The sequence below is a fragment of the Oncorhynchus masou genome, chromosome 23 (assembly GCF_036934945.1).
Source record: "Oncorhynchus masou masou isolate Uvic2021 chromosome 23, UVic_Omas_1.1, whole genome shotgun sequence".
Lineage (NCBI taxonomy): Eukaryota > Metazoa > Chordata > Actinopteri > Salmoniformes > Salmonidae > Oncorhynchus > Oncorhynchus masou.
The window spans coordinates 8,427,734-8,443,534 of record NC_088234.1 but is presented as its reverse complement, the minus strand read 5'-3'; the positions used below and the strand labels follow the sequence as shown (position 1 = coordinate 8,443,534).

Genomic DNA, 15,801 nt, shown 5'->3' with positions numbered 1-15,801 from the left:
GTATCAAAATATAGGATCATCTGTAAGAATAAATTATTTCTCAGAAGTAAACTGAATATAATTACTCGATTCAATATTAAATCAATATCATGAATGAGCAGTATTTAGTGAAAATGGGTGAGAAAAACTCTTGGACAGACACACATTTTCTGTAAAGTAAACGTTTTAATATATCGAAAACATCAAGTCAGACCATTCTCTCAGTACATTTAGAGACATTCTAAAATGCAAAGCTTCATAAAAGAAATGTCAGAAGTAAATTTATCCACAAAAACAAAGATAATTGTATACACATCTTAAATGACCACATGTTCAGAAAATGTGCTGATATAACCATCAGGCCGATGCAAAAGATTAGGGGAGGACCACCTCACTTGCAAATAGTGAACTCTGAACTGTTGGATTATTACATCATCATTGAAATCAAATCAAACTTTATTTACATAGAAAGCTTTACAAAAATATGTTCACCACACATGTATTTATCTGAATCCCACATCATGAATGATCCAGAGTTGCTTTGCGTTTGTTGTCCACATCCTGCCTTTTAATTCCCATCTTCCGACAGAAGGTCTTTGTCCTAATTTTCATCCTGCTTTCCTCCTTTGTGGATGTTTTTCACATGCGTCAGCAGGTTAGACTTTTGAGTGAAGCTTTTCTCACAGTCTCCACAGCTAAATGGTTTCTCTCCTGTGTGAGTCAGTTTATGCTTCCTTAGGTTCCCCTTCAAATTGAAGCTTTTCCCACAGTCACCACAGCTAAATGGTTTCTCTCCTGTGTGAGTCCTTATATGATCTGTAAGGTTCCCCTTATGATAGAAGCTTTTCCCACAGATACCACAGCTAAATGTTTTCTGTTGTGTGTGAGTCAGTATATGTTTCCCTAGGTCTCCCTTCTGATTGAAGCTTTTCCCACAGTCACCACAGCTAAATGGTTTCTCTCCCGTGTGAGTCAGTTTGTGCAAGTTCAGGTTTCCCTTCTGACTGAAGCTTTTCCCACAGTCACCACAGACAAATGGTTTCTCTCCTGTGTGAATACTCATGTGCCTGGACAGATCTCCTTTGTATTTGATGATCTTTCCACAAACTGGACAGATACAGGGTTGGATATGGGCCTTCAGTTTACAGGTGGAGTTGTTGAGTTTATTGCCGAAACTGCAGTCACTGAGTCTCTTCTTGGTGAGAGTCACATGCCTCTGCAGGTCAGCTTTCAGAGCAAATGTTTCTCCACAGTCACGGCAGTGGTGAGTTTTTCTAGGCGTGGTGCTGGGTTTGGAACAGTGTTCCCCCATTGGTGGGTTGGGATCCAATGGTGGACTGGGATCTAATGGTGGGCTACTGTCAAGTCCTACTGGGTCATTGCTTACGGCTGAGCTGTGGCTGGAGGCAATGTTTTGATTATCTGGAGGGTCACAGGGAATGTTAAGACCCTTAATGTGGGTCACAGTTCCAAAAGGTATAAGATCCACTGGTTTAGAGTCTCTCTCTCTGTTCTCCACAGTCTGGGTTTGGTCCTCCAGATCACATTCACTTTTCAAACAGGAAGGAGTGAATATGAACTTCATGATATCAGGCTCTAGGCCTTGAAGCTGCTCTTCCTCCTGACTGGTCCTGACTTCCTCCTGTTCCTCTTTAATCTGTTTGGTCTCTGGGTCCTTCTGTCCCAGACTGGGGCACCACTCCTGCTCACAGTGCTGCTGCTCAGGGGGAACCTCCTCTTCAGAGACAGAGAGCTGCAGGGAGTCTAGAGGGAAGGAGAGGAGGAGCAGAGGTTATTTATAACAGAATTTGGAATCACTCATGAATTATAGATCTCTATGACATTCAATTTCAAGGTTCTTCCTTAGCATGGATCTCTATGATCTATACAGCCTGAGTGCAGATAGCTAGCTAGGTATTTGCTTCATTAGCATGGATCTCTATGATCTATATAGCCTTAGTGCAGACAGCGAGCTTGGTATTTGCTTTCCTTCACACAAGCCATATAGGTGGTGGGTTAACATGCCTACTATTGAACACACTGTTGCTAATTAGTACAAAAGTTCCCCCAAACACCATCTAACCCTTAATCTTTGCACATCTGAAAAATAGTGTATGTTTTAGAGGATCGAAGGACCATGATTGGCATAAGAACCTTAGGTTAAGTTTAGCATTCACTACAGCATGTCTGATCAGAACAGGAATGAGAAGAGATGTCCGGGTTAAGGAGGGTTCAATGAGAAGAGATGTCCGGGTTAAGGAGGGTTCAATGAGAAGAGATGTCCGGGTTAAGGAGGGTTCAATGAGAAGAGATGTCCGGGTTAAGGAGGGTTCAATGAGAAGAGATGTCCGGGTTAAGGAGGGTTCATTGAGAAGAGATGTCCGGGTTAAGGAGGGTTCAATGAGAAGAGATGTCCGGGTTAAGGAGGGTTCAATGAGAAGAGATGTCCGGGTTAATGAGGGTTCAATGAGAAGAGATGTCCGGGTTAAGGAAGGTTCAATGAGAAGAGATGTCCGGGTTAATGAGGGTTCAATGAGAAGAGATGTCCGGGTTAAGGAGGGTTCAATGAGAAGAGATGTCCGGGTTAAGGGGGGTTCAATGAGAAGAGATGTCCGGGTTAAGGGGGGTTCAATGAGAAGAGATGTCCGGGTTAAGGGGGTTCAATGAGAAGAGATGTCCGGGTTAAGGAGGGTTTAATGAGAAGAGATGTCCGGGTTAAGGAGGGTTCAATGAGAAGAGATGTCCGGGTTAAGGAGGGTTCAATGAGAAGAGATGTCCGGGTTAAGGAGGGTTTAATGGAAAGAGATGTCCGGGTTAAGGAGGGTTCAATGGAAAGAGATGTCCGGGTTAAGGAGGGTTCAATGAGAAGAGATGTCCGGGTTAAGGAGGGTTCAATGAGAAGAGATGTCCGGGTTAAGGAGGGTTCAATGAGAAGAGATGTCCGGGTTAAGGAGGGTTTAATGGAAAGAGATGTCCGGGTTAAGGAGGGTTTAATGGATGGAAACAGGGATGAGGCTGTCCCCGTCTACAGTCCACCTGGTCGTGCTGCTGATCCAATTTCTGTTGTTTTGTCTGTGTCTATAACCCCTGATGTGTTACCTTGCCCCACTACCTTTTCGACCCTCTCTCTTCCGCGCCTGCTGTCTCGACCTCTGAATGATTGGCTATGAAAAGCCAACTGACATTTACTCCTGTGGTGACCGGTTTCACCCTCTACAACCACTGTGCTTATTATTTGACCCTGCTGGTAATCTATGAATGTTTTAACATATTGAAGAACAACCAGATGGACTGGCCACCTCTCCGAGCCTGGTTCCTCTCTAGGTTTCTTCCTAGGTTCCTGCCTTTCTAGGGAGTTTTTCCTAGCCACCGTGATTCTACATCTGCATTGCTTGCTGTTTTGGGGTTTTAGGCTGGGTTTCTGTATAAGCACTTTGTGACAACTTCTGATGTAGAAAGGGCTTTATAAATACATTTGATTGATTGATTGATTTAATGGAAAGAGATGTCCACATTCAAACACACACATCTGACCACTCTTGGTTCAGATAACTGAGAATCCTATCCAGTGAGAAGTCATAATAAAACGTAGATTATAGTATTGCTATATTTTATGCCCCCGTTAAAAACACTGTACATGCACAGGTGAGGTACCTGCTATACAATACAACAGGCATTTGTCCAGCCACAATCCAATGAACCAAACAGGCTAATTGGTTCGTAGACATGCTAAACGTGGGTAAATGTACTAAATGAACAGTACAAGAGAGTGTAGGTACATCTACATTACATAAACAGAATATACAAGAGCGATTTACACCAATTGAAATAGTCAACCAGCACCACAAAATGAATAATGCTAACATCGCTCGCTAGCATGCTAAATACCCATTCATTCTTAATGCAAATGCTAACACTAGCCGGACGTGTATGAGCTAGCGAACAAGCTCAACACAATTATTTACAACGGACGCTACTTGACAAATTCACAAGACAAAGATCTCTTAGAACTATAATTTAGCTGCACGCCCAATAAACCATCAGAACAGCAAGGTACACTACATGACCAAACGTATGTGGACACCTGCTGAGTACACTACATGACCAAACGTATGTGGACACCTGCTGAGTACACTACATGACCAAACGTATGTGGACACCTGCTGAGTACACTACATGACCAAACATATGTGGACACCTGCTGAGTACACTACATGACCAAACGTATGTGGACACCTGCTGAGTACACTACATGACCAAACGTATGTGGACACCTGCTGAGTACACTACATGACCAAACGTATGTGGACACCTGCTGAGTACACTACATGACCAAACGTATGTGGACACCTGCTGAGTACACTACATGACCAAAAGTATGTGGACACCTGCTGAGTACACTACATGACCAAACGTATGTGGACACCTGCTGAGTACACTACATGACCAAAAGTATGTGGACACCTGCTGAGTACACTACATGACCAAAAGTATGTGGACACCTGCTTGTCATTAATATGGAGTTGGTCCCCCCTTTGCTGCTGTAACAGCCTCCACTTTTCTGGGAAGACTTTCCACTAGATGTTGGAACATCGATGGTGGGATTTGCCTCCACTTAGCCACAGGTGCATTAGTGAGGTTGGTCACTGATGTTTGGCGATTAGGCCTGGCTCGCGGTTGGCGTCCCAATTCATCCCAAAGTTGTTCAATGGGGTTGAGGTCAGGGCTCTGTGCAGGCCAGTGAAGTTCTTCCAAACTGATCTTGACAAACCATTTCTGTACGGACCTCACTTGTGCTCTAGGGAATTGTCCTGCAGAAGCACGAAACGGCCGTCCACAAACTGTTGCCACAAACTGGAAGCACAGAATCATCTAGAACAGTGGTCACCAACCTTTTCAAGATCACTTTCGCAGTCAAAAAGAAAGCTGAGATCTACCGCACAGATTCGTTTTTTTAAACATTAACCTCACACAAACAGTTGTAGGAGTGAGGTCTGGGCACTAGGCCTAATAAATTATCACAACATATTGGCTATATGATTGGCCTGCCAATATTATTAATCTGACTATATTATATTTCAAAACTCGAGCTTTCAAAATAGATCAGTTGGTTTTAGCACTTGAGGCACTGTGGAGCATGAATTGAAATTATTAGCTTTGTTTATTTTACTGGACTGATGGTACCTGCATCTGATAGTAAACGAGGTCAAATCACGACATCAGTGATCTTCAGGTCGAAAAGTCGGAGCTCTGGAAAGATGCCCGATTTTCCGACTTGGATGACCGTTCAAAATCATCTTTGTTTTGTAATAGTGTTGAATAAAAACATTGACGGTGCTGAATATAAACTTAAACTCACTCATAAAAAACAGCAACTCTTTGCTGTATTCGTTGACAGTCTCTCTGTGGCTATATTTTAAAAGATACTAAATCTGACTTGGCTGTGGCCAGGGTCATGGAAAGGTCATGGAAGGGTCATGGAAGCTCTGTAGCCACGGGGAATTAACCTATCCGATTGGGCAGCGCAGTAGGTGCACTTGATTTAGTCACAGGTTTGCCGGTCCGCCAGGTAGGCGTAGTTTGTCTCATGGGATCACTTTGCTTACCCGGTGCGCAGGACTTTTGAATCAAGTGCACCTACCGGCAACAGTGGTACAGTAGGGCTGCTGAATCAAGTGCACCTACAGTCAACAGTGGTACAGTAGCGCTGCTGAATCAAGTGCACTTACCGGCAACAGTGGTACAGTAGGGCTGCTGAATCAAGTGCACCTACAGTCAACAGTGGTACAGTAGGGCTGCTGAATCAAGTGCACCTACAGTCAACAGTGGTACAGTAGGGCTGCTGAATCAAGTGCACCTACCGGCAACAGTGGTACAGTAGGGCTGCTGAATCAAGTGCACCTACCTGCAACAGTGGTACAGTAGGGCTGCTGAATCAAGTGCACCTACCAGCAACAGTGGTACAGTAGGGCTGCTGAATCAAGTGCACCTACCGGCAACAGTGGTACAGTAGGGCTGCTGAATCAAGTGCACCTACCGGCAACATTGGTACAGTAGGGCTGCTGAATCAAGTGCACCTACAGTCAACAGTGGTACAGTAGGGCTGCTGAATCAAGTGCACCTACAGTCAACAGTGGTACAGTAGGGCTGCTGAATCAAGTGCACCTACAGTCAACAGTGGTACAGTAGGGCTGCTGAATCAAGTGCACCTACCGGCAACAGTGGTACAGTAGGGCTGCTGAATCAAGTGCACCTACCGGCAACAGTGGTACAGTAGGGCTGCTGAATCAAGTGCACCTACCGGCAACAGTGGTACAGTAGGGCTGCTGAATCAAGTGCACCTACCGGCAACAGTGGTACAGTAGGGCTGCTGAATCAAGTGCACCTACCGGCAACAGTGGTACAGTAGGGCTGCTGAATCAAGTGCACCTACCATCAACAGTGGTACAGTAGGGCTGCTGAATCAAGTGCACCTACAGTCAACAGTGGCACAGTAGGGCTGCTGAATCAAGTGCACCTACAGTCAACAGCTCAACACAAATAAAAAAATAAAAAAGTAGCACAAGCCTTTATCGTTAGTTGGATTTTCTACAGAAATATTTGGTGATCGACTAGGGTCTAGAATGTCAATCTATGCTGTAGCGTTAAGATTTCCCTTCACTGGAACTAAGAGGCCTAGCCCGAACCATGAAAAACAGCCCCAGACCATTATTCTGCATCCACCAAACTTTACCGTTGGCATTATGCATTGGGGCAGGTAGTGTTCTCCAGAGAACGTGTTTCCACTTCTCCAGAGTCCAATGGCGGCGAGCTTTACACCACTCCAGCCGACGCTTTGCATCGCACATGGTGAGCCTAGGCTTGTGTGCGGCTGCTCGGCCATGGTAGTGAGTGTTGCAACAGAGGACATAACATTTTTAAGCAAAACGCTCTTCAGCACTCGGCGGTCCCGCTCCGTGAGCTTGAGTGGGCCTACCACTTCGCGGCTGAGCCATTGTTGCTCCTAGACCTTTCCACTTCACAATAACAACACTGACAGCTGACCCGGGGTCAGCTTTAGCAGCGCAGACATTTTGACAAACTGACTTGGAAAGTTCGCATCCTATGACGGTGCCACGTTGAAAGTCAATGAGCTCTTAAGTAAGGCCATTCTACTGCCAATGTTTGTCTATGGAGAATGCATGGGGGTGTGCTCGATCTTATACACCTGTCAGCAACAGGTGTGGCTGACATAGGGGGCGGCAGTGTAGCCTAGTGGTTAGAGCATTGGACTAGTTCAAATCCCCGAGCTGACAAGGTACAAAATCTGTCGTTCTGCCCCTGAACAGGCAGTTAACCCACTGTTCCTAGGCCGTCATTGAAAATAAGAATTTGTTCTTAACTGACTTGCCGAGTAAAATAAAGGTAAAAAAAATATATAAAAAAATAGCCAAATCCACTACTTTGAAGGAGTGTCCACATCCTGCTGAATACATACTGTATGTGACATCAGGAGGACAAGTAGCAAGAGGGAAAATGTAGTGCTCGTCAGGATAGGGAAACCACCTAGAGAATGACCGAGGCCTCTACTGACCAAAAGGCAGTATTACCATGGGCAGCGCCATTAAGGGCTTCCACCATTTTAATGTCGTCAAGTGGGAGGGACTTCCAACTTCATTGGCTGGTGACCCTGTTGGGAGTCTTAACCTGGACCAGAGACATTATGCCCATAGGGGGCACGCAGTGTCCAGCTGTGACGTCATCCTCTCAGGGTCTCAATGCTGCCACCTACTGCATGTCATCTCTCAGGGAAAGTGGGCGTTTTCGAAAGGAACCATATAAGGAGAAGTGGGCGTTTTCGAAAGGAACCATATAAGGAGAAGTGGGCGTTTTCGAAAGGAACCATATAAGGAGAAGTGGGCGTTTTCGAAAGGAACCATATAAGGAGAAGTGGGCGTTTTCGAAAGGAACCATATAAGGAGAAGTGGGCGTTTTTCGAAAGGAACCATATAAGGAGAAGTGGGCGTTTTTCGAAAGGAACCATATAAGGAGAAGTGGGCGTTTAGAAATGAATGACATCATCACCAATGTGGCACTGGAGTCAGATTGGAAACATAAATGTGTGGAGCTGCTGTCCAAGCAAAGGGAAAGCACTGCCACGTTGGGGCTAAAACCACTTCTACAAAATGTTCAAATGGTGACCACTGAAAGCCTAAACAGTTTATTCATTTACTAGAACTATAGCTAATTATCAGTAGATCTATATACAAACCTATTCTACATAGCTGTATCTCTGGTGTCCTCTGCAGCAGTCTCCGTAGCCGATCATTCTCCTCCTGGTAATCTGCTACAGCTTTCTCAATCGCACCAAAAATCTCCACAGCAGCAGATGCCGTTAAACATTCATTTAACAACACACTCAACAACTGTAGTTTAGACGTTTTCAGTGGACTGAGAGTTGGGTGTTCAGCTCGTACGGCTTCTTGACATGGGTCCATCTGATCACATTCACTTTTCACACAGGAAGGAGTGAATATGGAGTCTTTGGTATCAAAGAGCCCTTGAAGCTGCTCTTCCTCCTGACTGGTCCTGACTTCCTCCTGTTCCTCTTTAATCTGTTTGGTCTCTGGGTCCTTCTGTCCCAGACTGGGGCTCCACTCCTGCTCACAGTGCTGCTGCTCAGGGGGAACCTCCTCTTCAGAGACAGAGAGCTGCAGGGAGTCTGGAGGGAAGGAGAGGAGGGTCAGAGGTCACCTATACAGACATGCCTGAGTGCACAATGCCATTTCTAAAGGCTTTTGTTGACTCAGACAAAAAAAACATTTTAGTATATTTTTTAATGATCTGTTTATGATGTTCCAATACGAAAAAACAGATACAAACATTGACAGATATTCAGAAAAAAACTAAAATGTCCCTCTCATAGATCTAGGTGGTCCATATATATATATATATTATTATATTATTATATATATATATATATAATAATATATAAATATATATAATATAATAAAATAATATATATATATATATAATATAATAAAATAATATATATATAATAAAATAATATATATATATATAATATAATAAAATATAATATAATAAAATAATATATATAGTCATACTGGTACCCTGTGTGTGTGTGTGTGTGTGTGTGTGTGTGTGTGTATATATATATATATATATATATATATATATAGAGTCATACTGGTACCCTGTATATACACTGCTAAAAAAAATAAAGGGAACACAAACAACACAATGTAACTCCAAGTCAATCACACTTCTGTGAAATCAAACTGTCCACTTAGGAAGCAACACTGATTGACAATAAATTTCACATGCTGTTGTGCAAATGGAATAGACAACAGGTGGAAAATATAGGCAATTATCAAGACACCCCCAATAAAGGAGTGGTTCTGCAGGTGGTGACCACAGACCACTTCTCAGTTCCTATGCTTCCTGGCTGATGTTTTGGTCACTTTTGAATGCTGGCGGTGCTTTCACTCTAGTGGCAGCATGAGATGGAGCCTACAACCCACACAAGTGGCTCAGGTAGTGCAGCTCATCCAGGATGGCACATCAATGCGAGCTGTGGCAAGAAGGTTTGCTGTGTCTGTCAGCGTAGTGTCCAGAGCATGGAGGCACTACCAGGAGACAGGCCAGTACATCAGGAGACGTGGAGGAGGCCGTAGGAGGGCAACAACCCAGCAGCAGGACCGCTACCTCCGCCTTTGTGCAAGGAGGAGCAGGAGGAGCACTGCCAGAGCCCTGCAAAATGACACAGAGAACGTTCTGCTGCCTGCAACATCCTCCAGCATGACCGGTTTGGCGGTGGGTCAGTCATGGTGTGGGGTAGCATTTCTTTGGAGGGCCGCACAGCCCTCCATGTGCTCGCCAGAGGTAGCCTGACTGCCATTAGGTACCGAGATGAGATCCTCAGACCCCTTGTGAGACCATATGCTGGTGCGGTTGGCCCTGGGTTCCTCCTAACGCAAGACAATTCTAGACCTCATGTGGCTGGAGTGTGTCAGCAGTTCCTGCAAGAGGAAGGCATTGATGCTATGGACTGGCCCGCCCGTTCCCCAGACCTGAATCCAATTGAGCACATCATGTCTAGCTCCATCCACCAACGCCACGCTGCACCACAGACTGTCCAGGAGTAGGCGGATGCTTTAGTCCAGGTCTGGGAGGAGATCTCTCAGGAGACCATCCGCCACCTCATCAGGAGCATGCCCAGTTGTTGTACGGAGGTCATACAGGCACGTGGAGGCCACACACACTACTGAGCCAAATTTTGAGGACATTACATCAAAGTTGGATCAGCCTGTAGTGTGGTTTTCCACTTTAATTTTGAGTGTGACTCCAAATCCAGACCTCCATGGGTTGATACATTTGATTTCCATTGATAATTTGTGTGTGATTTTGTTGTCAACACATTCAACTATGTAAAGAAAAAAGGATTTAATAAGAATATTTCATTCATTCAGATCTAGGATGTGTTATTTTAGTGTTCCCTTTATTTTTTTGAGCAGTGTATATATAGTCATACTGGTACCCTGTATGTATGTATGTGTGTGTGTGTGTATATATATACATATCTTCCAGATCAAAGTTTAAAAAAAATATCCCTGACTGTTGAATTATCTTAAATAGGACTCCCAACGTTTATCCAGCTGAAGCTGCTGACAACTCGCCGAAGTGCTCTCTTTTCCCCTGTCCCCTGAAAACCAAAACATGTCTTCACTTTTTAAAGATACAAATTAATTAAATGTATACATAGTTCGGTCGTTCCACCATTTCAGTGCCTTTTAAGCAATGAAATAAAAAATTGAAGGATTATGAAGACTAAATACACAGTGTAAATGTTTGAGGACAGGGTTTTGTTCTCTGGATTCCATTAGAATGACCATCGCAGAGAAAGGGACCGGCAACAACTCCCCAATTCCAACTATTGAATCCTCCAAGATATTATTCTACTACCTTTTTTGCCTAACTGGTAGGTAGGTAGGTAGGTGTGTGTGTGTGTGTGTGTGTGTGTGTGTGTGTGTGTGTGTGTGTGTGTGTGTGTATATATATATATATACACACACACACACACACACACACACACACACATACCAGTGGGGCAAAAAAGTATTTAGTCAGCCACCAATTGTGCAAGTTCTCCCACTTAAAAATATGAGAGAGGTCTGTAATTTTCATCATATGTACACTTCAACTATGACAGACAAAATGAGACAAAAAATCCAGAAAATCACATTGTAGGATTTTTTATGAATTTATTAGCAAATTATGGTGGAAAATAAGTATTTGGTCACCTACAAAGAAGCAAGATTTCTGGCTCTCACAGACCTGTAACTTCTTCTTTAAGAGGCTCCTCTGTCCTCCACTCGTTACCTGTATTAATGGCACCTGTTTGAACTTGTTATCAGTATAAAAGACACCTGTCCACAACCTCAAACAGTCACACTCCACTATGGCCAAGACCAAAGAGCTGTCAAAGGACACCAGAAACAAAATTGTAGATCTGCACCAGGCTGGGAAGACTGAATCTGCAATAGGAAAGCAGCTTGGTTTGAAGAAATCAACTGTGGGAGCAATTATTAGGAAATGGAAGACATACAAGACCACTGATAATCTCCCTCAATCTGGGGCTCCACGTAAGATCTCACCCTGTTGGGTCAAAATGATCACAAGAACGGTGAGCAAAAATCCCAGAACCACACGGGGGGGCCTAGTGAATGACCTGCAGAAAGCTGTGACCAAAGTAACAAAGCCTACAATCCATAACACACTACGCCACCAGGGACTCAAATCCTGCAGTGCCAGACGTGTCCCCCTGCTGAAGCCAGTACATGTCCAGGCCCGTCTGAAGTTTGCTAGAGAGCATTTTGATGATCCAGAAGAAGATTGGGAGAATGTCATATGGTCAGATCAAACCAAAATATAACTTTTTGGTAAAAACTCAACTCGTCGTGTTTGGATGCAACTGAGCATTCTTTGTCCTCCAAAGAACACCATACCTCCTGTGAAGCATGGGGGTGGAAACATCATGCTTTGGGGATGTTTTTCTGCAAAGGGACCAGGACGACTGATCCGTGTAAAGGAAAGAATGAATGGGTATTGTGAGATTTTGAGTGAAAAACCTCCTTCCAAGGGCATTGAAGATGAAATGTGGCTGGGTCTTTCATCATGACAATGATCCCAGACACACCGCCCGGGCAACGAAGGAGTGGCTTCGTAAGAAGCATTTCAAGGTCCTGGAGTGGCCTCGCCAGTCTCCAGACCTCAACCCCATAGAAAATCTTTGGAGGGAGTTGAAAGTCCGTGTTAACCAGCAACAGCCCCAAAACATCACTGCTCTAGAGGAGATCTGCATGGAGGAATGGGCCAAAATACCAGCAACAGTGTGTGAAAACCTTGTGATGACTTAAAGAAAACGTTTGACCTCTGTCATTGCCAACAAAGTATTGAGATAAACTTTTGTTATTGACCAAATACTTATTTTCCACCATAATTTGCAAATAAATTCATTTAAAAAATCCTACAATGTGATTTTCTGGAGAGAAAAAAATCTAATTTTGTCTGCCATAGTTGAAGTGTACCTATGATGAAAATTGTGCACAACTGGCTATAGGCTACACAAGCCTCCCCACAATAGACCATTCCTCTTCTCGTGAAATCCCAGGAAAAGCTGTAGGACATTTATTTAGTTAAAAAAAAAATACCAAGCCGAATAGCCTATTAGGGGAAAGCAGCAGGCTTGCTCTTGCTAATTGCTGAATGTAAAACAGGCCTATGGCATAGAAAATGCATATTGGGGAAAGTTGAGGAGATAAAGTGCATTGGTGTGATCACTTTCGTTCGGTTCTGATAACATTGTTCCACTGATGCAATGCAAATAGTTGCACAGGACAGACAGATCACAGTGAAAAGGAAGACCCAAAGGAATTCACAACCATTAGAAACATTGAAAGAAACAACTTGCAAACCACTTGAGCAAGGAGGCGATGACATACTTTAAAATATGCTCAGCCTAAACAGGGATTGTTGTTGAATTGCTACATTTAAAAGTACGAGTTACTATTTTTCATTAGGCCAACATGTACATTGAAGTATTATTTGCAGTTGTCACTATGACGATAAACACAAACAGTATCTGTGTGTTTTATAGACCTCATGAATGGTCTGGACCTCTATCTGTTTGTTAGAGACCTCATGAGGGGTCTGAACCACTATCTGTTTGTTAGAGACCTCATGAGGGGTCTGAACCACTATCTGTTTGTTAGAGACCTCATGACTGGTCTGAACCACTATCTGTTTGTTAGAGACCTCATGACTGGTCTGAACCACTATCTGTTTGTTAGAGACCTCATGACTGGTCTGAACCACTATCTGTTTGTTAGAGACCTCATGACTGGTCTGGACCTGTATCTGTTTGTTAGAGACCTCATGACTGGTCTGGACCTGTATCTGTTTGTTAGAGACCTCATGACTGGTCTGGACCACTATCTGTTTGTTAGAGACCTCATGACTGGTCTGGACCTGTATCTGTTTGTTAGAGACCTCATGACTGGTCTGGACCTGTATCTGTTTGTTAGAGACCTCATGACTGGTCTGGACCACTATCTGTTTGTTAGAGACCTCATGAATGGTCACGTGTGTGAACTTAACTTGGATCCGCGTTAATTTGCAATGATAACCTTCGCCACCGTTTCCTTACAACATAATAAATATAGTTAGTTTCCTTCCAGCTAATTTCTTAGTTACACGATTGTATAACGAGTAAAATTAGTTTAATTGAGTGTGCATTATTTATTAAGTTCGACAATGAGGACAAAAAATAGCATAGTTACTTAAAACGACGTTTGCGTGAACCTGAATCAAGAAATGAATGGTGAAGTCTCTCCCAGACACGGTATACTATTCCTCCTCACCACTATATACGCACCTATTCTACATAGTTGTATCTCCGTTGTGATCCCCAGCAGTCTCCGTAGCCGATCATTCTCCTCCTGGTATTCCACTACCGTTTTCTCAACTGCCCCGAAAATCTCCACAGCAGCCGCCGTTAAACGTTCATTTAAAAACACACGCAACATCTGTAGTTTAGACATTTTCAGTTGAGTAACTTATTCAGCTCAGTCAGTATGTCTTGACCCCACACAAGAAGTGTCGTCTTCAAATCTACTTCCGAGTTCGAGTCAAGGAATTTGAGAAGAATCCTTGGTTCCAGCGGGTAGCAAACTCGGAAAGGCACAACAGCGCCGCTAGTTGGATGGGGGTTTAAATTAGAACAATTTAATAGGATTTCTATAGTTTGCATTCATACAAAGTGCGCTTATTAGGCAGGGGTGGTAAAGGTACCCAATGTTCATACTTGAGTAAAAGGAAAGATACCTTAATATAAAGTTACTCAAGTAAAAATTAAAATACTTTGAGCAAAAGTATACAATTATTTGGTTTTAAATATACTTAAGTATCAAAAGTAAATGTAATTGATAAAATATACTTAAGTGGCAAAAGTAAAAGTTTAAATCGTTTCAAATGTATTATATTAAGCAAACCAGGCAGTATCATTAAAAAAAAACAGATAGCCAGGAGCACACTCCAACACTCTGGCATCATTTACAAATGAAGCATGTGTTTAGTGAGTTCACTAGATCAGAGGCAGTAGGGATGAACAGGTAAGTTATCTTGATAAGTGTGTGAATTAGACCATTTTCCTGTCCTGCTAAACATTCAAAATGTAACGAGTACCTTTGGTGTCAGGGAAAATATATTAAGTTTTTTAAAAGTACATTATTTTCTTTAGGAATGTAGTGAAGTAAAAATAAAAGTTGTCAAAAATAGAAATAGTAAAGTACAGATACCCCCCAAAACGACTTAAGTAGTACTTCAAAGTATTTTCACTTAGGTACTTTACACCACTGTTTGGAGTCCACTGTAAATCATTTTTTCCCAAAGGATTCAAATGATATCATGAATCGTGAAAATGGATGAGGAATAGCCTTGGACAGATGGAAGGAGCTATTTTATGTATTTAGTTCTTCTAACCACTTTCCATCTCTGTACAACAGGGTTGGCACCCAAACCCTAAAGGCCATGTCATCTGATGCGACATTCCATCGCTCTCCTTTGTCAAACAGCCATTAAGGACAAATTCATCTTGGTCCCTCCCCGTTTCGTTCGGTTTGCGCTGTTTGCTTCTGGTTGGCTCCTAAACGGTAAACGGTTTCCGTAATGAAAACACCCACGTTTTTGCACACAGACAGACGCACAAAGACGGATTGGCAGCCAGGAGGAGCCAATATATTATTAACCGTTAAGACATGCATTTGTCAGCTAAATAACACTCAACTCTTATTTATAATGAGTTTCGTTTGTATTGAGCGGGATATAGCTAGATATACTGTATGTATTGTTGATGTGAGTATTGCTGTGGTCGTGGATGAATCGGGAACAGATGGAACGTGCACAAGAGTAATTATCGGCTGTGCATCGTAATTAACAGGATACATTTGACCTGCAATTTGTAACCAAAGCTGCTGTCGCATGCTTGTAATTCGTAAAACCTTCATTATAACTTTGAAGTGACAGAAATAGCGAATGAATCTCTCATCTATACATTTTGAGAAATTTCACAGTAGGTTGGCGGCACCTTATTTGAGAAGGACGGGCTGGTGGTCATGGCTGGACCAGAATAAGTAAGTAGAATGGTATCAAACAGATCATGCCATTCAATTCGCTCTGGTACGGCCACAGCATCCTCCTGTGTTGGTGATGTTTAACCCCCCCCCCCCCCCCCCCCAAAAGTGACATTTTATTTGGGACTTACTG

At 43.1% G+C, this 15,801-nt stretch overlaps 1 protein-coding gene across 1 annotated transcript; it reads right to left on the bottom strand.

The window, feature by feature from the left end:
• Positions 1-145: 145 nt before the first annotated feature.
• On the bottom strand, positions 146-14,135 carry LOC135510240 (zinc finger protein 550-like). Its single transcript, XM_064931039.1, has 3 exons — positions 13,913-14,135; positions 8,231-8,680; positions 146-1,743 (listed from the first exon to the last, which is right to left on the bottom strand). Exons 1-3 carry the CDS (start codon positions 14,076-14,078, stop codon positions 581-583), a joined length of 1,779 nt encoding a protein of 592 aa, XP_064787111.1. The 5' UTR covers positions 14,079-14,135; the 3' UTR covers positions 146-580.
• Positions 14,136-15,801: the final 1,666 nt, after the last annotated feature.